We start from the raw sequence: 22525 nt of genomic DNA, 5'->3' as shown, positions 1-22525 counted from the left end.
GTGTCTCGACCACTAGACATGACAGAATTTAGCAACTGAACAAAAGCAAAACACCCAAAGAAACGAAATGCCGTGACAGCTTTCTTAGCCAATTTAGTTACTCTGCAGCTTTCTATTGCTACATTTCCTCTAAGAAACAGGAGAACAAATTACGATTTCGTCTGAGCTTTAAAGCTCAACATTGAATTGACTTTTAATCCGCGCTAAGCGCTTTGACCTGAAATTTAGGCTTCGTGGAAATTCCTCAAATCAACGCGCAAAAAATCCTTTTTAACACCTAAAAGCCCAAAAATGCGACCATACTTTGTGATAAAACACACAACGCGCGAATGTCCAGTTTGTCCACCATTGTTCTAAGTGTTAGAAACAAAAGACAGTTTCAAGATTCGGAAATGAAGCAATTTCCATACACAGACTTAATATTAATACTGCAAAACACGGCTTCTCGAAAGCCACCATTCAATATGCAAACGTAGGAAATTGCCCAGCTTTTGCAGCTTTAAAACCAATGAATAACTGATGATTTATTTGATGAAAACAACGAAATTTATAAACCAAAAATATTCAAACAGCAATGCTGACAAAACCGTCTGGAAACTAGAGAAGGGATTAACTAACTTTTAAACTAACAAACAGATGCAGGTGACGAATTTTGTAACCTTCCAGAACTGAAAAAAGCTGTTTAACTTCTTACTGTTCTTCTCGCCTAAAATGTCATGGTTACATTATCCAGGAATTTGGGTCAAATAGTGGCTTGGCATGGTGCCAGACGGTTTTTCGCCGCATTTCCAAGCAAATGCTCCAGAAAAATATTCGAAACTTCTGAAAAAATGGGGCTTTAAACAGCTCTAGCCTGACGAAATCACAGCCCTATGAAAATGATCATAAAAATGAGCCATATTTGCTTAATAAAGAAACCAAACCTTCAGAAAACTGCAAAATCTTTTGCGGACAAAGAGTTGGCATCCGACTCCATCGAAATGGGCGCTTTGCCAATGAGTTTCTAAAGCTAATTTAATGAAACTGTTGTCTTTAAGGAACGAAAATGCCCCTTAAAAGAGAAATTTACTTTAAAACATCAAATAAGAGTCGTGAATTGGCTGAATGCGGTCGGATTGCGTGGCAAAATCCGCTTATAGAGTTGCCATGCACGACACCAACACTGTGTCATTATTTCCATGTAACAAATAATAGAAGAACTAAATAAGTCTCAAACTGACACGACATTCCGGAATTTGCATTTCCATTGGCAAGAGTAACGGGGAAAAATGAGCTTTTCGTTGATTACCGGACGGAACGGGACAAATTCACTGCGCTAGAAAAAATTCAGCCGGATTTAACTAAGTATCCCGAGGGACCATTTCGCTAATCCCATTGTTGGAGCAGAAACTGGATTTGCTTAAAAAATGGGGCTGGATAGTTTCGCGTCTGGCAAATAATTCAGGAGAGTGCCTTAAGTAATGCTTTGCACTGACAACAAGGAAAAACTTGAAAATTGCAGGAAACTTGGCCTTTCCAACGGCTGGCAATTTTCAGCAATTTAATCCAAAGCCCAAACAGTGTTTTATCTATTCGACTTCAACGGCTCAAAACTATCCTAACGCGAAGAAATGCAATTTAACTTTGAGCATTTGCTCCAACTCTACTTTCTAAACTGTTCTAAAGAATTCAGGATGTCAACTTTATCGAACTGCCTCCACTGATTTATCGAAAACACATTCAACGAATTTGCTTTTCGCATCCATCGCTTTGTTGACTAAAAAACTGCTGAGGGATTTCTATCAAAATCCCCATTATTGGAAGAGTACGAGTAGATGCAGTCGATAAGTGCGGATAGCATGAATCAATGTCGATATCCAACCATTAATTTTCCGGATTTTGATGCGATTTAAAAGCCGGACTAAAAAAGTTGCTGCTCGCAAACCCTACAAAACCCCAGTTTGAAATTTTGAGCAAACAAAAAAACTCCTTGGTGACTAGTGGTGGAAGTTTTAATGATTTCAGACAGCGCTTTCAATTCTGCAAATTTGATAGAACACAGTAGAAAAACTAGCTAATAAATGTGAAAAAGTCAACCGAGGTTCACATGGGAACACAAACACATTTGCCTACGAAAATGTGCTCAAATGTGCAGGTTGGTTTCCAAAAATTCACAACTCTAGAAACTGAAGACTCAAATTTGAAATTTTAGGCCAAAATAGGCGATGCTTTGACTACTAGTGACGAAAAATTTTGAATTATCACAACAGTCCGTTGATTTTCCGTTATTTTCTAAACTCCACCTTTTAAAAGTGGACGCGATTTTAAGGCCGATCTCCAAAAATTTGCAACTCACAAAATAAAACTGATCCAAGTTTGAAATTTTGCGCCCAGATAGAAGAAACGTCCGTCAATAAATGTGGCAAGTTATAGACAATTCAAGTAATCCGTTGATTTTCTGCGACTGTCTAAACTTTGCCGTTTTAAAATGTGAGCCAATGAAAATTTCAGTCAATAAAGCAGAAACTGTAGTTTCTGAAAAATGTTTTTAACGCGTTTCGTTTGTAAAAACATGTGCTGCCGAAGCCCAAAACTGGAATTTACATTGTTTCTTTTACTATTTTTCTGCAAAACCCGGCTAAATGCAAAATTCCTGCCTGAACGCGATTTAAACAATAAAAATCAGTGTATTTCGTTTAGCTTCCCAACTGTTGACGCAGCTAAATGCAGATTAATTCTGGATGCATCCATATTTCATTTAATGGTTTTCCATGTGGGTTTTTCATGGTCCAGCGATAACGCGACGCATTGAAAAACATTATTTCAATAATAAATTGAAATGCCTGTGCAAAATTCAAAAAATCAAAATTGGCTAAAACTTACACAGCTGGCATATGGAGAGTGATGTTCACTTACTGAAAAACCAGGTCTAAATGATTATCACAAAAGTTTGAAAAATACATATAAAGACGATAAAATGCCGCCCGTAACAAATGACGAAAGCCCGTCTTCGGAGTCATTCGCATCCATTTCAAATGGAAATTGAAGCCGAAATGGCAAAATAAAGAGATTTCACGCTTCATTCAATACTTTTGTCCGCCATCAAAGACTAACTGAACTTTTCAGCGACAAATTAAAAGGAAAAATCTCCAATTCGATAAAAGGCATTGCTGTCTGTAAATAAATCAAATGCCACGAGAAGTTTGTTTTAGAGGAATGTGACTGCATTAAAGTGAGTAAGTGGAAAGCAACGAACTGATGTGTTTTGCAGGAATGTATGTGACTAATTACAATATTTTTCAAACTCTCGCTTCTGTAGCGCCTTTATCCACCTGGATTCAGCTTCATGCCAGGAAAGTCAATAAAACGCCTTTCCAAATTAGAGTATCACGTGGCTTACCCTGCAAGCTATTACCTTTATTAAATTGTAAACTCTCCCCACATTCAACTTTAGCAAAATTGGATGATTGGATGATGAAAGCCACTGGGATGTGAAACTGTATGAAACTGAAATTTCAACTGTATTTTTCCTAAGAAAGTCCATATTTCCACTCGACGTGCAATCTATAGAGAAACAACCTTCCAACACTAATGAAATCCATCTGGCAAACATCGGAGCCCTATCCGAGGCTGCAAAAACACCACATTTCCTCCAGTTAAATCAATAAAGTCCATAAACTCGTAAATCTTCCATATTGGCGCCCAATATGCGACGTATGCTGAGATATAATGGCATTTATGGACTAATAACGTAAAAATGTAACCAGTTGAAGTACGCTTCATTAGCCTAACGGCCACTATCATCCACATAAAATTACATTAATGATGGATATAATCCAGTTTCTTGGAAGCATAAATTTTTAAATCAGACCCCACCAAACGCCATAAATCTGGCGCAGTTTCCCTTAATCGCCATCTAATATTTGTGGCAACGTCTCGTATGCAAATGCTTCAAACCGTATCGCAGAATTAATTGCAAATCAGTATTCCATTATGAATTGAGCCAGAAATCCTACAGTTCAGAAAGCGCATTTGCAGGAAAACTGGTGAAATTATTCACAGCTCATCTGATTTCAAACACATATTTGACACAGCCATTTCACGCTCGCAGCTAATTTGAACTTCAAAGAAAACTGGAATGCGTGTTCAAGGAAAACTCATAAAAATGTCTTTCAATCTCCGGCTTTCTGCGCGAAGTTTCGGAGCTTCTGGGGTGCTTATACAAAACCGCCCACCGGGTGAACCTTCGCGAGTTTTAATATTACTAAAATCTTCATTCAAACCCAACTAAAACTAAGTTTAAAACCCATTGCCGCGCTTTCGAACGGAAACTTTCAGAAATTCATAACTGAAATTATATTCTTAATAAGCGCGGCCGGTTCGGCGAAGAATACAGCCGGGGCAGAATATGCGATGCATTAAACAATAATAAAAGAAGTTTGTTGAACAACTAAGAAAAAACCTTAGCAAGCAGCCTTAAAATTCAGTTGCGCAGCGATATTTCAAAGGAACTGAACCGATAAATTGAAGCCAAAAGGAACTTTCAATAAATAACTGAAAAGGGATTGAAATAGAAAACTCACGTCCTAAATGGCGCTTGCATTGATAATGGAAACTCGTTCGGACATTGCCGGACAGGCAACTGAATCGATGTGCTTAGAATTTGTCTTTAAAATACATCTCAAATGTACCATTATGAGAAAACTGATATTTACGTTGAGTGCCCGACAATTCTTCACGTTCTGGCAGCAAAACTGGGCATGAGAACAAGAAATAAGCAGGTTTACAGACGAAATACAACAAAATCAACCACGCGAGAAAACAATTTTTTACCCATTTCCCAAAAAAAATTAAAAATTGTCAAATAAACTGTTCAACTTAGACTAGAATTGTAACAGAATTTACTCCGATCTCTGAATTTATTTCCCGAATTTCACTTTACTTTCGGCGCTGGCAAAGTGACAATTTTATTTCCTCGGTGCCGATTGCGATTTTCCCTCGAACCTCATGTTTTATTCTCAATTAATTGTCAATATCGCCGCTTTGAAATGGACGTTTCACTCTCATCCGCAAGGCTCGCCATCAATTGAAATTCTCTTCACAATCGCCTAGACGATGCGATTGAAAGGGACAAAAAAATTGCCAAATATGAAACTTTCAATCATATGCTAAGAGCACGTCGTTTCACCATCCACATATCCGAAAGTTTTTGACACAATTTATCACAAAGGCACGAACAAATTCCCTTCGTACCTTCGGTTTTATTGTTTCCTTCATCCACTTGTCACATAACTCGCCCAACTTCGCCAACAACGACTTTTTATTGGTTTTCTGGAAACTTTAAGCGATAACTGTATTCGTTCCTTATTTAATGGCATTGATTGTTTTACTCCCCTTTTGTTGATCAACATCAAACTTTAAAAGTGCGCAAAAATGGGTTTTCTCTTCTTTTAATGCATTTTATTTAGATTTTTTGCATTATGGCACTAAGTTTCGCATATTTAAACAAAACTGATTTTTCCATTCTGGAGCGTAGCATCGGAGATCTAGCATCGGTTGTCTCACTCGCACCCAGAGCAGCGCATGAGAGATGGAAGACAGCCTGTGGGTTGCTACGTTCCAACTTGCTACCTATTCGACTCAAAATAAATTCAGTTTTGAGGGAGACAAATTTGTACTCACGCTGCTACTTTTGAATTACTGTGGATGGTTTCACATAGAAGTCAAACGCAAAGGAAAAAAATTGTTGCTAAAACTGGTCAACTAAAATCCCGCATTTTTTTATTTCCCACTCCAACAAAAAAACGAACACACTTGAGAAATGTTGAATTTTGTCAGTGGCTCCTTGGGAACCGAAATGTTTCGGGTTTTGTTGTATCGCCGGAGCTTCAATACAAGTTTTCTATTAAAGTAATTTTCTTTTGCTTAAAACTGCCACTTTTTAGTTTATATTATTTTCTTAAAAGGCCACTTTTTCTGCCCCGAGATTACAAAAATGCTATAACTGTATGGCAATTTCCGAAACAAAAACGTTGAAGTTGCTTTCCATGTGGCCAAGTGCAGATTCTAATGGAATTTCTGGGGCAGTTTGCTTCGACTGGCTGATAAAACACGAAAGCCGTTAGTTAATTAGCGTTTAAATAACGAATTATCCAGCTTTCAATCAATTTCCTGCTGGTTGTTTCTATTAGCTTGGCACATTTATAATGCCTTCATTCAGCGCAGAAATTTATTCTGACTTTGCACACCAGTTTGATCAGGGTAATGGACATTTGGCTTTCGGCTCTTCTAATGAGCAGTGCACGCATCTAATCGGGTAGATGGGAGAAAAAAAATCGATTTTCTGGAAATTTGAACAGAATCAAGGCTGGTAAAACGCCATGTTGAAATAAGCGACCATTTGCAAGTCCGATGATTAATGGAAAAACGGTGTCGCTCTCGGCACTGAAACCAGTGAATAATAAAGCGGAATTAATAGTCCAGTTTCGGCAAATACGTCGTGGTCATCGGATTAAAAACGGAAAAACTCACCTTTACATAATGAAGCAAGTTTATTCCGTGTGAGCAAGTGGAAACTTTCATTTCTCAATTATTATTTAATTTTCAAAACAACTTCAAAGTTTCTTCTGTTAATAGCAATTCGATCAATATCATGTAGGGTTTGTTAATAATTTACCCGCACTACTGAAGCATGTTTCCTTAATTAAAAGTTAGTAAGTTTGGAAAACACAATTCCCGTACAAGTTGATATTTAATTAATTGAGTTTCCACGAATCCCTCCCGTGCCCCTGTCAAAAGTTAAAGAAGTTGTTGGAGAACTTGTTACCTAAAATTGCGGTGAGCCGAACAGTCGAACTTTACGACGAAAATTAGTCATGTCAGAATAATCATCTTGAACCCTTAAAATGAGAGTTAAATTTGCCTTCATTCAACTTGGGCTTTTCATTGTTTGTTCATTTTAAATATTGCTAATCCTTTAAAAATTCCCAAAGGCTCAATGAGCCCTCTAAATGTTTTTTATCTTCTTCGTCACAGACTTAATCTTATTGATTGACCCAAAAAGCTGCTTTAATAGTCTGGGACGATTATGCTGTCTCTGTTTACGTCTTTTGGTGCTTTGCTAATGGAGAGTAAAATAACTCGAGACTATTTCAACCTCCATTAATTGGGAAATATCGCATTTCCATGACAAAGTCCCCAAGCTTCCGCGAAAAATAGGCTTAATGTATCAAGCATTCCATGTGGGTCTCATAGGGGTAAAGAACGTTCTATAATCATTTTCCTTAAAGTTGCTTAATAAGGGCTGATTATTTGTTTATACCGAATTGAACAGAATTTTTTTTCAAGTGTGAAAACCCTTCCAACCCTGAACTGTCCAATTTATTCTGCCATGTATATAGCCTGATCCCGATCCAGTTTTCAGACGTAACCCTCTTTGTTGGCGGCCTTCACGTGACCGAGAAAAGGGATTATTGATTTATTTGCAAAAAACTCGGGGAGCAAATAATAATGATAAACTGATAACAACGCGATAAGTATCGATAAAATGTGCTTATTTGCCTAGCGCCCTAACATTGCCCGGAGATTGTCTGGATCTGTACTGTCTGCAAGGGATTTCGCTTTGCACTTGTAGCTCGTGAGGGGAAAATGGTTTTTCAACCCCAATGTTCACTCTTATCTCACATCGGCTAATCCGAGGGCTGACGATTAGTTATTGATAGCGAAATTATAGTTTAGGATCGGAAAATTCCACGTAAGACCTGCATTTTTTACATCAGCGATGCGAATGATTTCCAGCTTTAACTATTTACGCCCCACAACTCACTCCTCAATAATGAATGAGTTATATTTAGATCGTGTCCAGAAAAATGGGTCAAGGGCCTGTAACTTGCTGAATCAATAGGATCCAACAGTTTAGACACTTTGGATTGTGAACTGGTTAAGGATTTCACTTTCAACTTGGCACTTTTCTGGAGAATTTTCAGAGGTTTTTAGGTCGTCGCCCGACTCGAAGAATAAGTATGATTGTGCCATGCAGGAACTTAGCTGGCATCGGTTGTCTCACTTGCGCCCATAGGTGTCTAAGGGAGATGCAAGACGGCCCGGGTGTTGCTACGTTCCAACTTGACACCTTCACCGCTCAAAATAATGCAACTTTCAAAAAGTTCTAAAATCTTTATAGTACATTTGAAAACGAGGCAGTTTGAAAAATTCGAATAATCACACGAAGGAATAAACGCAAAATCAACTAACATCCGGTATAAATGAGGGAATGGGTTAAGCCCTCTAGTTATCTTTAGAGGTTCGGAAGCGAAAGCGAACAAATCTCTGAAGACTTAAACCATGCGTGCTAGCGAAACGTCCGCTTCAAATTCCAAAAAACACCAATTATTGCATAATTTCAACGAAATTTGATGCTTGCAAATCGGCAGGCACAAATTGAAAACAATTCCTTAACACGCCATTGCTTTGGCAGGAATTCACGGTATATTATTCACGCCAAAGGCTTCCCTAATGCAGACCCTTATTTACGGAAAAACCATCAAGAGGCAAAAACAAAAAAAACTACGGCATCGAGCCTCCGCACAAAGAATTTGGGGTATGTCGGGTACGGATCAAAAAGACGAATTTCAAAGCGGCTTTTGCGTCGCGGCGCTCTATTCGTGGATACATATTTGAAGAGTCTTGTTTCATTTATTCCTGCTTTGCAGGCGTGTTTCTTTTGTTCAGCCAGGTAAAACCTTTCTTTGCTCACCAACCGACTTGAGGCAACAAACTGATTTTTTTAGTTTGATTCAGTTATTGTTCATCTAACATTCCCGCTATTGCCTATTAGTGTTTGCCCCCTGTGGATGGCAGTTTTCCTGTCCACTATTCGCCGCTATACAGCCGGAAAATTCGCATTGTTTTGCATGTTATTTCCCTCGATACTAAAATCGACCAATGATTTGTTATCTCGGTTTTTCTCCTGAGAATGAAACAGTTTTGAAAGTTTTACTGCCCCGCAGTATATCACACGTTCGAAAGACAAAACCTCGTGGAATTCAGAACATTAATTCTACGCAATAAAATCGGACAGGTTTTTACTCTACTCCTGTTTTTTTCAGATTTCAGTTCAGTCCAATCTGTTTTGTGTGCTGGTATAAAATCAGTTTAAAGATCGCTAAATTAATCTACAGTCCAACTGGAGAATTGTACATTTTTTCTTCGATTGAACAAATCGAACTCTTTGCAACGCTTAAAGTGAAGACAGGCTTTGAACTCAAAAGTCCCTAAACGATCAAACGCGAAATTCAACCGCAATTACCGAATCGAAAATTGTATATTAAATATATTCGGATACTTTTTGCGAAGGCTCCGGAGGCCCCAACTTTAGATTAAGCCGAAACACGATTTACATTCTCGAGTTGTTCACTTCAGCTTCCTTCCGATGTATTTTAAACTTTGTTTTAGGCCGAGTTCTGGTTGTCATTTTATAAAGTTGGCTCCCCGTTTCACAAACTTCGCTCATTTCATTTCTTTGAACGTTGAAACGTTTACACGCCGCATATTTACATGAAAATGTCCCCCATGTATAACAGCCGATTCCCCGTTAAATAATCGCCACCCATAGTTTGCAATTTGCCCCCCTTTTAGATCCCATTAACCCAGCGTATAAATTGCAGGGTCATTTGCATAAATCCTCCGTGGGTGCCCTCCATATTTCCCATTCCATTTTTCCTGCGCTTTATTTCAGTTTCCCGAGTGGGCGACCTCGACAGTATCTACCGCCATATTAATTTCTGATAATGGAAAAAATACAATTAGAACCAGTTGATTTGTGGTATTGTGAAGTCGGAACTTTTATGCAAACAAACCAGCCATCTGCGTGGAATCCGACTGAAAATGACTGTTTCTCATTTGTTCAAACTTCCATTATCTCACAAGGGTTACAAAACTGAAAAATGCTGTTTTACTCGGTGATGGAAAAAGAATCCAGGGCAAATTTTACATAAACAATCGAACTTTGTGAAACAAGAAACAAAGCAAAGGCTTCTCTTCATAGCTAAGACTATTGATCAAAGTAGATGCAGAAGCAAATAGACACTGAGGAAAACACGCCAATCATACTCCAGATCGACTATCTAAACACTGTAATGTTGAATAAGTGGATTATCAACTCCGCCACCACTGTGTGTATCCACCACAGATAAGGATCTGCATGAAGGCACTGAAAATCGGTAAGAAAGTAGGTCAGTAAGTCCAGACTAGCCCATATCGCTTCAGACCCTCCCTACAGCAGGCAAAGAAGCCGCTCCGAATGGGCGATTTCAAGTTTAGAATTTTCCAGGTCGGAAAATTCACGTAAACAATGCCAATAAAAGTGGGTGCTTGGAAATTTTCCGAAATGGGAAAACCAGGATAATTCTAATGGGATTTGATGAAGCAGTTTTGAGGGATGGGGCAAAAGCTGTCTGAATATTGGAGAATATGCGCAAACTGAATACTCAATTAAAAAATCGCCAAGGGACGCACGTATAAAACAATTTCTTGAAGATCCTTAAGTGGATTGTGTGGCAAATAAAAGAATGATGAATGGAATAATAAACAAATGCGGTTCTTCAACTGGCACATATTTCTTCCGCTCATCCACTCTTCTTCAGTCTTTCACGTCCAAAAAAATTTTTTTATATCACTATATATATATATTTATATCACCGATTTTACGGTGTACTATTTTCCTTGTTTCAATGAGTATTGACTGTTGATGTTTTGTCTCCTTTGGATTGGCTACTCCAATTGGTTGGGGAGTGATGAATTTTTCTTTGTGGATGTGTACGAATTTTGAAGATCCGCTTTGCAAGTTTCAAAATAAACGATTGCGAAAAATCAGCCGAAGCCCCAATTTGAGTGAAATTCCGTCTAAATATTGCTGTCTTCAGTGTTTACACTGTGTACAAATTTGAGGTTGCTACTCTAATTTTTTGGGGAGCTATGAATTTTTCTTTGTGGATGTGTACGAATTTTGGAGATTTGCTTGGCAAGTTTCAAAATAAACGATTGCGAAAAATCAGACGATGCCTCTATTTGAGTAAAACTCCGTCTAAATAGAGATAGGTCCACTTTCAATTTAATTCTCCTCCTGCGTTTTCTTTAACACGTTCTCTTTTCTTGTACAGTAGCTTTGGCTCACTTTAGAAACGAACTTATTTACTACTTGACTCACACAGTTATCTTTCTCTGCTCTTTCACAGATGCTTTTTTTACCACTGTTAATTTACGTATTTATTTGCGTATTATTAGGTCAATTGCAGTCGACTTTTTCGCCAGTTTTTCTTTTGCACAAATTCATTTATACTTCCTTCCCAAATGTTTGGGCCTTACTTGTATACTTAATGAATTTGGTTCAATGAAGTGCTTATTTCATTACAGTTTATTATAGTTATAAAGTTTCAGTATATTTTTCAAAAACTTTATATAAAACTGCGAGTCGAATGCAGCCAATCAATCCATTCTGGAACGTAGTTGTCATCGGTAGTCTCTCTCGCACCTGTAGGCGACAATGGCGCGCCAAGATGGCCCGCGTGTAACTACGTTCCAACTTGACACCTTCACGGCTAAATATATATGGGTTTTGAGCAAGACTATGTTTGGACTTTTTTTTTGAATAACAGTGCCCACCAGAAAACAGACTTAGATACCAAAACTAGTCAACTTTATTTGGCTTTCCCGCTAAAATCCCGTAGAAACTATCGAATTGATGATTACTGACAGGTTCGTTCACACCCGAAACGAACAAGGTCCAAAGTGCAAAAATGTATTATCTCACGCCATGAAGCTACCGATAAACCGCTAGAATAATTCCAATATCTGCTTTATTACTGTCGATAATTAGGAAAGGCAAAAAGTATGCGGGTTCCGAAAGTAGTTTGTTCATTATAATTCATCGTTATTATCTCGATTGAAGTGCAAACAATAATGATTTCCGTCTGTATTGCCGTAATCCTCGGCAATGCTGCCTAAAACTGAACGAACCCGAAAATATTTACCAAATCCATTAAGAAAAACACAATAAATCCCTTAAAGTCCGACACTGTCGGAAAACCAAATGAAAAATGTATTCTGGATGGCCCTGCATATATTCCACCTTTGTGGGAAATTCATTTGGGGCGTGGAAAAATCGGGAACGCTTCTGAACCCAACAGATCTCATTTACAATCTCTTTCATCGGTGCTTGTTACACGACAAGTTCAACCAAAGCTGTTTTTTGTGGACAACTAGGCTGATAAATTAGCTCAATTTTGATTTTCTTCCGGTCAAGGCATAATGCCAAAGTGAAACAATCTAGTTAAATTAGATGGTCGATTTTTCTTCCAGCTACGCCATTACTATCCAGTCGGCGTCACGGCGTGTTGATGGGGTTCACGCGACGCCACGACGACGACGACGTCCTTTTAATTATATGCTAATCGTCCCGTTCCTGTCCCTACGAATCCCATTTTCAGTCCAACCCTTTGCCCATCCAATCGAGCAAATGCCCATCGGCTGTTCAAAACTTTCAGCTCAAAGTTGCTAATCCAACTACCAAATGAGTTCGTGTGGCGTTTTCGCTTAACGCAAAAAATACAACAGGGTGAACTAAAAATGCGGTTTCAGAATCTTCGAACGAATGTCGATATCTGATCGTAAAAAGTTTTCCAAGCAGCCAAAAGCGGATCTAAACCCTGCTCGAAAACAATGTTTTATCATAAAACATCTGCATAGTTATTCGCTGTTTATTATTGCGCTTTTAAAGCTTCAAACGAATCTTTAAATAAAATGAATTGTTAAAGTTTTTTCGGTCTTTTGACTTCACTTGAGGTTCAAAATCGCAGCCTTGTGCGAATTATCAGGTAAAACTCATGGCAATGAATTATTGAGTAGACTTTACCGATTGAAAATAGAGTTTTTTGCTAACAGGTGAAAGCCTCCTGGTAGGCTGTTGTCGTTTCTTGAAGTTATTCCCCATCTTCACCTCACATCACTCACTCAAAATGACAGATTTCCTCACGGAATCCTCAAACCGACATCACTAAACGGTGTACCGCCGCCATACTTAAAACTCGACTAGATTAAATACCAGTAAACATGAATTTTATCTCTAAAGTGATTCACTGTTAATTAATAATGAAGCGTCATTAGTCCGAATGCAAACCGTGCCGTGACCTCACACTGTACACCGCTTGATTAGTTAAACTTAGCAACAGATTAATTTACAAATAAACCCGCTTGATAACATAATCCTTAATAAAGTGAAAAAAAGACGCTCCGGCTAATGTTAGTTCGATTAAGTTGTGTTTTCACTGACCAGCGTCGGTATTCTGCGATTTAATCACTAAAACAGGTATTAGATAAAGTTATTTATAGTGGTTATTGAACAGCAAAGGTCCAGTCTCTTCGGAGTGGGATTTTTCAAGTAACTACATAGTTAGAAACTGATGAGTTTTAACTGTTTTTAAAAGCTGAACAGTTTCTAACCAATGTTTCTTGAAAATTGCCAAACCGAAGACACTAATGATGTGACACTTATTCTACTATTTTCTGGTGCAATTCTAATATTTGCTTGCAGCAACTCTTTTGCAAATAACTCGAAAACGATGCCGGATGCAAAACAAATACTAGAGACTGAAAAGTGTCGCAACTGGACAAACAACTTTAGCAAAACTTGTTGGAACTCAGTGGCGCTCCACAAAAAAGTTCCAGGTGGTAAAAGGGACTAAAAAATTACCACCCTGTAAGTTTTTCAAATTCTTTGAAACATTGAAGGGCGTATTCCCTAGAGCATAACCCACGCACGCTACAAATTAGCGGTGACTATCAGAAAAACTGCAAAATTTGGAGCGAAAAAACACACGACGGTTCAATTTCAACACCCTGTATTTCGGACATATGTTTATAAACAAACCTTTTTGTTTATTTTCCCGATTAAACCGCAAGTCACCCGGTTTTATTGTGCAAATTTGCAAGAATTCCAACAATGATCGAGTTCTTAGGGCAAATACAGTGCGTCCCAAAAAAATCCTGGGAGGACGCCCATTTTGGAAAAAAATTCTTAGCTGCCAAAACCTTTTCATTTACAGAGTGCAGACAGCCATGGATCCAAAAAACATATACAGGGTGTAAACAAAAACCCAAAATCAACCACATTTTCTACCCATCCTGTATATACCTACTCCTAGACTGGCGTAAAACTATTCAGGGTGAGTCTTGGATTGTATATGAAATATAAATTCGGTTCATTAAACATTGCAAAGCCTACGCCTCGACTATATATTTAGCCTTCCTCATATAGTCAAAACGTAGGCTTTTTCAAGAAAATAAAGAGTTTCTGTTCACCGTCCCAAACCCGCTAAACTTGATACCAGTATTGATAAACCAGGAACGCTAACGATAAATGTTGGGATAAAAAATTGGGGCAAAAACTCACCCTTTTGACTTGGAAGTTCTCGGGCCGCAGAGTCTCCTGAACTTCCTGGTCGGCCCTGGATGGCGGCTGAGCGACGGAATTTCGAAAATTATCGAAAACTCCTTTGAACGTAATTTTTCTCATTGCTCTGTTTTTTCGGGTTGAATCGAGAGTTATCTAAGCTCACTATGGCCCATCTGACATTAGTTTGTTGGGAAATTGACAAATTTAAATAAGACGCGCGTTCGCGAACGATTTCTTCTATCTGTTTACAGCATTGTCTTAGCAGTGGAAAATCAGTGATAGCGAGCACTAGCTGGAAACGCGTCTCGTTCTGTCCCGGATAATTTTCCGATGTACAGTATCCCTCTGGAAAATTAGAAAATCCGGGATTCAGCAGAATACGCCAGTGAAACTAGCCACGACGTGCCCCCGGTCGGACTGTGTCGTATGCCGTCGGCACTTTTGGACTGTAAACGCGGGTGTTCGCGTCGGAGCTTGAACCACACGACTGTAATTCTGCGCTAAAACCCTTAGGAGACGACGCAAAGTATGGCCTGGCGAGAAACACTATTTTAACCGGAAAATCCCACACTAACAGCGCGAATTTTCCCAAAAACAACCGCGAACACTAAGGAAACTTGCGAAAATACGTCTCACAGCTTGAGCAAAAAATAAACGTCAGATCGATATACAGCTAAAAAACACACATGTTGCTCTTTTGGCGCATTCAACACTTCTCCTATGTTTTCATTCCTATCTCTTTCTAGCCCAGTTGGTTGAAGCAGCGCGGCTAGCGTTCTGGGGAATGACGGCCACCATGACAACATTATAAATTATCCCCAACAGCTGATTCGTGGACATTTTCCTGCTAGATTGGCACTTTCCCTGCTAACATAACCTAGACTAGTGTCACCAAGAAAACAAGTTTTTATTTTAAAAATTTCCATAATACATTGATAAGGCGGCTGAAATGGTGGCGAATGTTTTCCTGCGGGGCCTCGCGTTGATCTATTGCCAAAAGAAGAGGGAGATCGGTAAATTAGGGTAAGTGCACATTTCCTGCGATGTCTTAGATTGCGCAATTTTCAAGGGGCTGTAAGGGTTTAGCTCCTGTGCAGGTTTCTAGAGCAATTTGTCTACAGCGGACTTTCAGGGGCCCTTGTACCGAGCCCCACTTTTACATGGAAAAACTACTTATTTTACTTTGCTCAGTTAAGTAAATTGTCCTTTATTTCACTGCAATAAATGCGTGAAGCCACGTAAAATGACTTGAAAGTGCCATGATTTGCTCTTATTAATCTGATCAAACCTGCCTTATTTTAGAATCGAGTAGCACGGCACCAAATTATATTCGAGTGGCGTGATTTTGTTCACAAACTTATCAGTAGCAAGCAGAAAGCTATTGAGAACTTGCTTCTCTGAAATCTGCTTCTTATAGTTTAAAAGTTTAAAAAATGTCCTTATTCATCTCGGTAGAATCAACCGTTGATAAGAACCATTAGTATTTATCAAAAAGCTTTGTCTGGACACTTTTCTGTACCCGTTTTTTGCCCTTGCAGGAAATATGGAGCAGCATTCACCGCAAGCCTCACACTATTCTCAGCAAAGAATCCGATCGAAACCAAAGCGTTTATGGCCCTCCCGATAACCCCCCTGGACAAATTGAGCCGCAATCCTGACGATATGAAAACGCGAATGGAGCTGATGATTATGAAGGTGCAGAGTGATTTTTGCAAAGCGCTGGAAAAAGAGGACGCGGTCAAATTCAAAGTGGACAGATGGGAGCGACAGGAAGGCGGCGGAGGAGTGACTTGCGTCCTGCAAAACGGCAGTGTTTTCGAAAAGGCCGGAGTCAATGTTTCGGTGGTTTATGGAGAGTTGCCGCCGGCTGCCGCTGCCCAGATGCGATCAAGAGGCAAAAAGCTGAAGGAGGGAAAGTTGCCGTTTTTTGCGGCTGGACTCAGCGCGGTGATCCACCCAGTAAACCCCATGATTCCCACTGTCCATTTCAATTATAGGTATTTTGAGGTGAGCCGCGCTTTTGCAAGGTGTTTTAAAACGTTTATGATTTTCGGCTTTAGGTGCAGAGTGAGGAGGAGAGGCATTGGTGGTTTGGAGGCGGCACCGACCTCACTCCCTACTACTTAAACAGCGCGGATTGCATCCATTTCCATTCCACCTTAAAGGAGGCCTGCGACAAACATGACAAAAGCTACTACCCCAAGTTTAAAAAGTGGTGCGATGACTATTTCCATATTGTGCATAGAGGAGAGCGACGGGGGATTGGAGGCATTTTTTTCGACGACCTGGACACTCCGAATAGTGAAGACTGTTTCCAGTTTGTCTCTGAGTGCGCCAACGCAGTTATTCCTTCGTATATTCCACTGGGTAAAAATCGTCTTCTCAGTTAAAGGCAGGGGAATAATGGCTGGTTTCTTTAATAGTTAAAAGGCACAAGCTTGCCAGCTACACTAAAGTGGAAAGGGAGTGGCAGCTACTAAGACGAGGCAGATATGTAGAATTCAACCTGATTTACGACAGAGGCACCAAGTTTGGCCTCTACACTCCAGGAGCTCGGTATGAGAGTATTCTCATGTCCTTGCCATTATACGCGGTAAGTAGTTGGCCAATAAATTCAGCAACTTCCTTATTAAAGTTCCCAAAGTCTAAGAAAGCCAACATGTGCGCGCTAATTGCAAATTATAGATGGACTAGTTTGCTCCATTATGAACTCGCAACTGCACACAAAAACTCTGTTTACATAAGAAATTTATCCTCAAAAACAAATTTGCATTTTTAGAAATGGGAATACATGCAACGATCAGCTAAGGATTCACCGGAAGAAACTCTACTGGAAGTGCTAAGAAATCCAAAGGATTGGGTGGATGTATCGGGCAGTAAGCCGGAGGAGCTGCAACAGGGTCAAAATTGAACAGATCCCGAAGTTTATGGTATTTATAAAATATAATTTAAACAGAAGGCGCCATTTTCAGTAATAAACTAATTATAAATATTCAATTAATTTTTTCTAGGTCTATCAGTCCCATAGTTTTACAAACACGCGACATTAACAATTAAAATGTTAAGGGCATACTGGCCTAGATATTTGCCCTGGAAATGAGAAAGAGTCGATTGCGTGCACCCTGCAGATGGCTTTGTAGCGATCGCCTCCATCCCCAGAGTTGTAGTTTCGGCCATACGATCTATAGAATCGAAAATTAAACTGCTGCAAGCGTGAACAGTTGCGCTCGCTTACCGGGGTCTGCTGTATCCATTTCCGTAAGTATAGTCATTTCCGCCGAATAGTTTATCCCAAAATGGACTGGCAACGGCCTGAATATCCGCCACACAAACAATCAGCACTACCACTAAAACTGCACTGGTGATTAGCTTCATTTTAAGAATTTTAATCGGGCAAAGGACTACACTCATCAAGGAGGTCTCCTTGCGAAGTGCCCCTCTGCCATCGCGCTCACCAGTTTTATACAGTTGCACAAAGATAAATAGGGATTTTGTTGTTGTATTCGGTTTTCGGTTATCTCTTTTAAATTCTTAGGGTTAAGGCAATGTGAAGGTCGAAATTGAGGACGTGTTTTGTATGCCAATGAAACATTTACGTAGATAATTTCACAAAAACAAACATTTATTTAAATCGACTGAGAGATTTCGATTCAATATTTTCTAGGCATCGTGCAAATCCCCTACAAAGATGATTCACATGAATCGCCAATGTAAATCATGTAAAAAGCCATTGTGCTGCAGCCTTGATAGGCTGAAGAAGCGGAAATAATTTCGAAAGTCGTCATATGAATGCTAAAGTGCTGGCAAATATCGATATGCAAAGGCCACAACAGATAATTAGAATGGTTTTGTTTATGTTTGGTTTGAAGAAAACTCCAGCTTAGTAAATATTTATTTTATTTTTCAAGTACCTTTTACCAAAAACAAGATTGAGTAGTAGTATACAGAAAAATCACATATTTTATGTTATTTACAAAATCATTAGTAACCAGGTTTTAAATTGACAACAAATCACGCTTGTGTGTCTTCAGTTGTGATCAGTAGGAGCGACTTAATTAATTAAGTAATAGTGGCCAAACGCCGATTTCATCACCAATTTAAAACTTATAAACGCATTGTTTCTAACATACTTTTACAGCGGAATTGTTATATTACAAATATGACTATTATTTCCTGGCACAATTTTGAGAACCGTAGTACACATGTAAATATAAAAACTAGCTCAAAAAGCCGCAAGTTACACAATAAAAGCCCGACGTGCTGGAGCGGCACTATTGAGCCGATTTGTGGATACCTGATTCTACAATCACATGTTCTATTGAGCCAATTTTCTCTACCATTGCCGTTGGTTGTGTAAGCAAGTCATTTTTAGTGTTGCAATATGCATAAAATGGAACTCATTTCATTGCATTTCTCAGGGGCAGCCCTTCAACAATACTAGAAACCTATTAATTGTGTACACGTATTTACAAAATGGAATAAAAATTAGGTCCTACATTTAAATAAATAAATACAAATTTTTCAAGTAAATAACTATGCGCACATTGGTTGTTATTAGCAAAGAATTGGCACTTTCCGCATATGCAGATTGGCTGATTTGTCTGAAAGTAGACAATGTCTGAACTAAAAACAAACGACTTTTTTTGTTAGTAGGCGAATTATTCTTTTAGTTAAAAAATCTGTTAAAAACAATATTCATAAACAGTAAAAAAATCGGTGTTAATATGGCTAATAGGTAACGTGAATAACGGACAGCGTAAAAAAGCACTACTGTTGGGACATTTGCCTAAAAAATGTGCGGCAATCGCTCTTACGTTGCGCATCTACTGTGAAACAGATTTCCGCCACTCACCAGAATACAAATCAATCACTAAATATAAAAGTGTAAAATGGCCTTATCAGAGTTCTTTCAATAGCGCTGATTTCGCGTTTTTAAGCTTGTCTAATCGTTTGAGGAGGTGGGTGTTGGAGGTTTCCAACTCATCCGCCCGGTTCTGAGCCTCTCTAGCCTAAAAATCACCAGCATTATTTCAAAAACTTATTAAAAACACACACACTGGAAAATAAAGCAACATTCAAGAGTTTGATAGGGTGAAAGTATCAGTGAGAGCCACCAGTGAACTTTGATGGTGGGAACAAAACAGAGAAATGTGTATAAAATTTCCAAATAGATAGTGTGATTATGCAGAATTCAAGCAACGAAAACAACTTCACAAAGCCGACCAGAATATACTCGAAGGGACAAACACGAAGTTAACAGCTCAAGCGGCGTGTTAGTAACATTACCAGTGCGTTTGTGCCAAAAAAGCTCTAACAACTATTTGACTCCGAAACATCTATGGACGAAATGTCACTAAGAGAATTATCGGAATCCTGCAAATAAAACAAAAATTCAGCTCGTCAGCGGGCGAGTGATCGTCCATCCATCCTCAATCTGATGCAGGTCGGTGGTAGCTAAGGGAATTTTACGCGTTGCGCACTCACCTCTCTTTGGAGCTTTCGCTTTTCGGCTTTCAGGGCTTCCTCAGACTGCTCCGATACTTCCGCGGCGGTTTTGTACCGAATCACTTGGCTCTCCAATCTGGCGACGGTCGCTTGCAATGTCGCAACGTCTTGCTCTGATTTTTGCGCCCGAAACTTGTAATCAGCCAATTGCTTACTTGCTTCCCCTGAAAATAAACGATGACTCACTTACTGACTTTTCAACCAGTGGAAAACGTCCATTAATGACGCCGCTTCAAAAGGTTGGATAGAAATTTACTTACGTTGCAGATCATCCGAGTCGCAATCCGACAGAGGGCCATTTGGCAGTCCGCTGGACTTCCGTCTTCGAGTCCTCTCCTCGTCTAATTCTAACTTTAAACTACTTATTTGATCCTGAAGCTCGCTCCTTTCTTTCGCGAAATTTGATAATCGCACGTCTGCCAGAAAAGCTAATTAGATCCAGTAAGTTTAAAAAACCCGCCCTGATTACCTAGACTGCCGTCCCCTCCTTCAAGGAGCCTGGCGTTCTCGGCCTGAATCAGCGCTTTCTTCGGAGGCTGTCCCTCTTCCTCCGGCTCCGCAAAGACTATCACTAGTCCTTTCTCTTCTATTAACCTATCCCGCTCTTCCAATTCGTTTTTAAACAGGCGCAGCTCGTCCTTCAGCTGCTGGCAAAGCCTCTTCAGCTGATCGTGCTCCCTGCATTTATCCCTATGCTCGCGCTTCAACTGCAAATTATCTTCCTCCAGCTCTTCCAACCGGTCTTTAAGCAGCTCTAATTGGTAGGTTTGCGAAGCCTTGTCGTTATCCAATTGGGCGTTCGCAATCATCGCCTTTCTAAACCGCTCCTCGACATCTTTGAGCTCTGCCTGCAAGTTCAGTTGAGTTAATATCACGTTATTTTGCATGGTTTACTCGTTCAATTCAATTATAACCAAACTGTTTCACATGAGCCTGAAACTAGTTGGATCGTTGACAAGTATGCAGTCTGAAGTTATTCAATCTTTAATTAAAAATAAATTTGAAAAAACTAGTCATTGTGCAGCTTGTGCTCACCCGTATGTCCCTTAGGCTTCCGCCGCCGCCTGCATCCTCCAAGGAGTCTTCAGAATTTCTTCTGCTGGCCGGTCGGTGCCTCGTGGTAGGGGGGGCGCGCCCCCGTGGGCCCCAAACGGGCTCCGTTGATGCCACCAACATATCAAATTGTCTATCGGCGTTTTCTTCCTGTTCACGTTGCATGCGTTCTAGTTCCCGCATGCGAATTTCTCGAGCTTCCGCACGTGCTTGCCTCTTGGCCCATAGTCTCGCTTCAGCCTGAAAAATTCAAATAAATAGTCCATCAATGTATGAATAATAACGCTGACCGCTACTGCATGGATGGATGGGTTTTTAACCGATATTGTCAGGTTTGGAAGCGATCAATAATTACACGCAACTTGATCCTGTTTGAAAAACCAGCACTGAGGCGCTAAAATCTTTAGTTTAGTCACTCAAGCCATGTAAACTAATCGTTTAATTGCCATTTTACCTGTTGACTGTTTAAACCTGCACAGGCAATGAATAAAATATTCACATTGGCATATTTTCATCGTAGGTTGTATTAAACAACCGCCTCATCGATCAACCTGAGTCATATGATTCAGGCGAGTGTAAAACATTAGCTAAAGGTTAACGTGTGAAATCATGAGTGGTTTTCACCACACTGGACAGTTCATTCCTCTTCACTTACTTCATCACTAGAGGATTTCATGAAGCTCTCAATAACGTCGCAGTCTTCATCGAAACTTTCATTGTCTTTTAACCAGTCGCCACTGAAAAGCGTGTCTTTGTCCCGCAAATCTATGAGGTCCGACGTTTCGCCTTCAGCAACACCGTTCATTTTCAACACGTTGTTGTTATTGACCAGTTCGGCCGCACCGATGCTGGACAATTCCGCTTCTTCGCTCGCCATACCTTTCGCCTAGTGTGGCAATTCCATGCGAAATCAGAAAATACTAAAAATTGCCATGACACAAAGTGCCTGGAAAACCTTATCGAAGTGTATGTTCACCTTCAATTAAGATAACGGATTATGGCTTCTTATCTCAACCGAGATGTTTGTGATTAAGAGTACGGTCAAGTATTTAGCAGCCAACTATCAACTGTTGGTACAATATCCACTACACAGTACCAAACCCACATGTCTTCGCGACAAATGAAATTTGTTAAAATTCCGGAAGTTCAGCTCCTGACTGTCTGAAGGTCGCCACAAAAATGTGCTTCTTTATCACCAGAGAACGTGGTCTCACAACTAAAAATACCTATCTGGTTGTGGGCATTTGATCGCTTATGACCAGTTTATTCGGTTAACATTGCTACTGCTTGTGGTTGTTTATGCGATTATACAAATTAAGCAGGGCCGCATTAAAAAAAAAGAAAAAGCGGCAATATAGATGTTACCGAGGCCCCCGACATCGTGAAGCCGGGGGCCCCGGTAAAATTAATTTTTTTCAAAAACTTAAATTTTACTTCATTTTCCGCTCACGGGCGCGAGGAATGCATCGAAGTCATTGAAAAACATGCTGGAAGTTTCACATCCGAAATAATAGACATTTTCGGCACATTTTAAGCGTT

At 39.7% G+C, this 22525-nt stretch overlaps 3 protein-coding genes and 1 long non-coding RNA gene across 10 annotated transcripts in view; 2 read left to right on the top strand and 2 right to left on the bottom strand.

Moving 5' to 3' along the window:
* LOC109540182 (syntaxin-binding protein 5) overlaps positions 1 to 15147 on the bottom strand; it is a gene marked incomplete at its 3' end in the record, with an annotated part of 66847 nt that extends 51700 nt beyond the window's left edge. The window contains 1 exon segment of one of the 2 annotated variants that reach the window (XM_048668667.1): positions 14426 to 15147. In XM_048668667.1, coding sequence (XP_048524624.1) covers positions 14426 to 14548 — 123 coding nt within the window. 2 annotated transcript variants of the gene reach the window in all.
* LOC109540186 lies at positions 13119 to 14256 on the top strand. Its single transcript, XR_007282024.1, has 3 exons — positions 13119 to 13342; positions 13568 to 13732; positions 14079 to 14256. It is a non-coding gene; the product is annotated as an uncharacterized LOC109540186 (long non-coding RNA).
* Positions 15148 to 15217: 70 nt separating the features above from the next.
* On the top strand, positions 15218 to 18316 carry LOC109540184 (oxygen-dependent coproporphyrinogen-III oxidase). 2 transcript variants are annotated; one of them, XM_019908425.2, is made up of 6 exons: positions 15218 to 15451; positions 15967 to 16435; positions 16489 to 16795; positions 16852 to 17021; positions 17208 to 17358; positions 17440 to 18316. In XM_019908425.2, exons 1-5 carry the CDS (start codon positions 15378 to 15380, stop codon positions 17337 to 17339), a joined length of 1152 nt encoding a protein of 383 aa, XP_019763984.1. In that variant the 5' UTR covers positions 15218 to 15377; the 3' UTR covers positions 17340 to 17358; positions 17440 to 18316. The 2 variants fall into 2 exon arrangements, with proteins under 2 accessions (XP_019763984.1, XP_019763983.1); XM_019908424.2 differs by lacking the exon at positions 17440 to 18316 and having other exon boundaries at positions 17208 to 17421.
* The window catches only part of LOC109540183 (leucine-rich repeat flightless-interacting protein 2), a 12266-nt gene continuing 7093 nt past the window's right edge, over positions 17353 to 22525 (bottom strand). For 2 of the 5 annotated variants that reach the window (XM_019908422.2, XM_019908418.2), the window contains 6 exons: positions 20969 to 21226; positions 20403 to 20781; positions 20194 to 20349; positions 19913 to 20097; positions 17664 to 19437; positions 17353 to 17610 (listed from right to left, as the gene is read on the bottom strand). In XM_019908422.2, the coding sequence (XP_019763981.1) occupies positions 19327 to 19437; positions 19913 to 20097; positions 20194 to 20349; positions 20403 to 20781; positions 20969 to 21226 (1089 nt within the window). In that variant the 3' untranslated portion in view covers positions 17353 to 17610; positions 17664 to 19326. Of the gene's footprint in view, positions 17611 to 17663; positions 19438 to 19714; positions 19802 to 19912; positions 20098 to 20193; positions 20350 to 20402; positions 20782 to 20968; positions 21227 to 21276; positions 21602 to 21641; positions 21907 to 21962; positions 22235 to 22525 lie in introns of those variants that run through there. The other 3 variants (XM_019908420.2, XM_019908421.2, XM_048668669.1) reach the window with 3 other exon arrangements.

The sequence above is a fragment of the Dendroctonus ponderosae genome, unplaced genomic scaffold, assembly GCF_020466585.1.
Source record: "Dendroctonus ponderosae isolate FM_Combo_2020 unplaced genomic scaffold, Dpon_F_20191213v2 Dpon_F_20191213_7, whole genome shotgun sequence".
Classification (NCBI taxonomy): domain Eukaryota; kingdom Metazoa; phylum Arthropoda; class Insecta; order Coleoptera; family Curculionidae; genus Dendroctonus; species Dendroctonus ponderosae.
The sequence above is the reverse complement of the archived record's forward strand: the minus strand, read 5'-3'. Positions and strand labels throughout refer to the sequence as shown.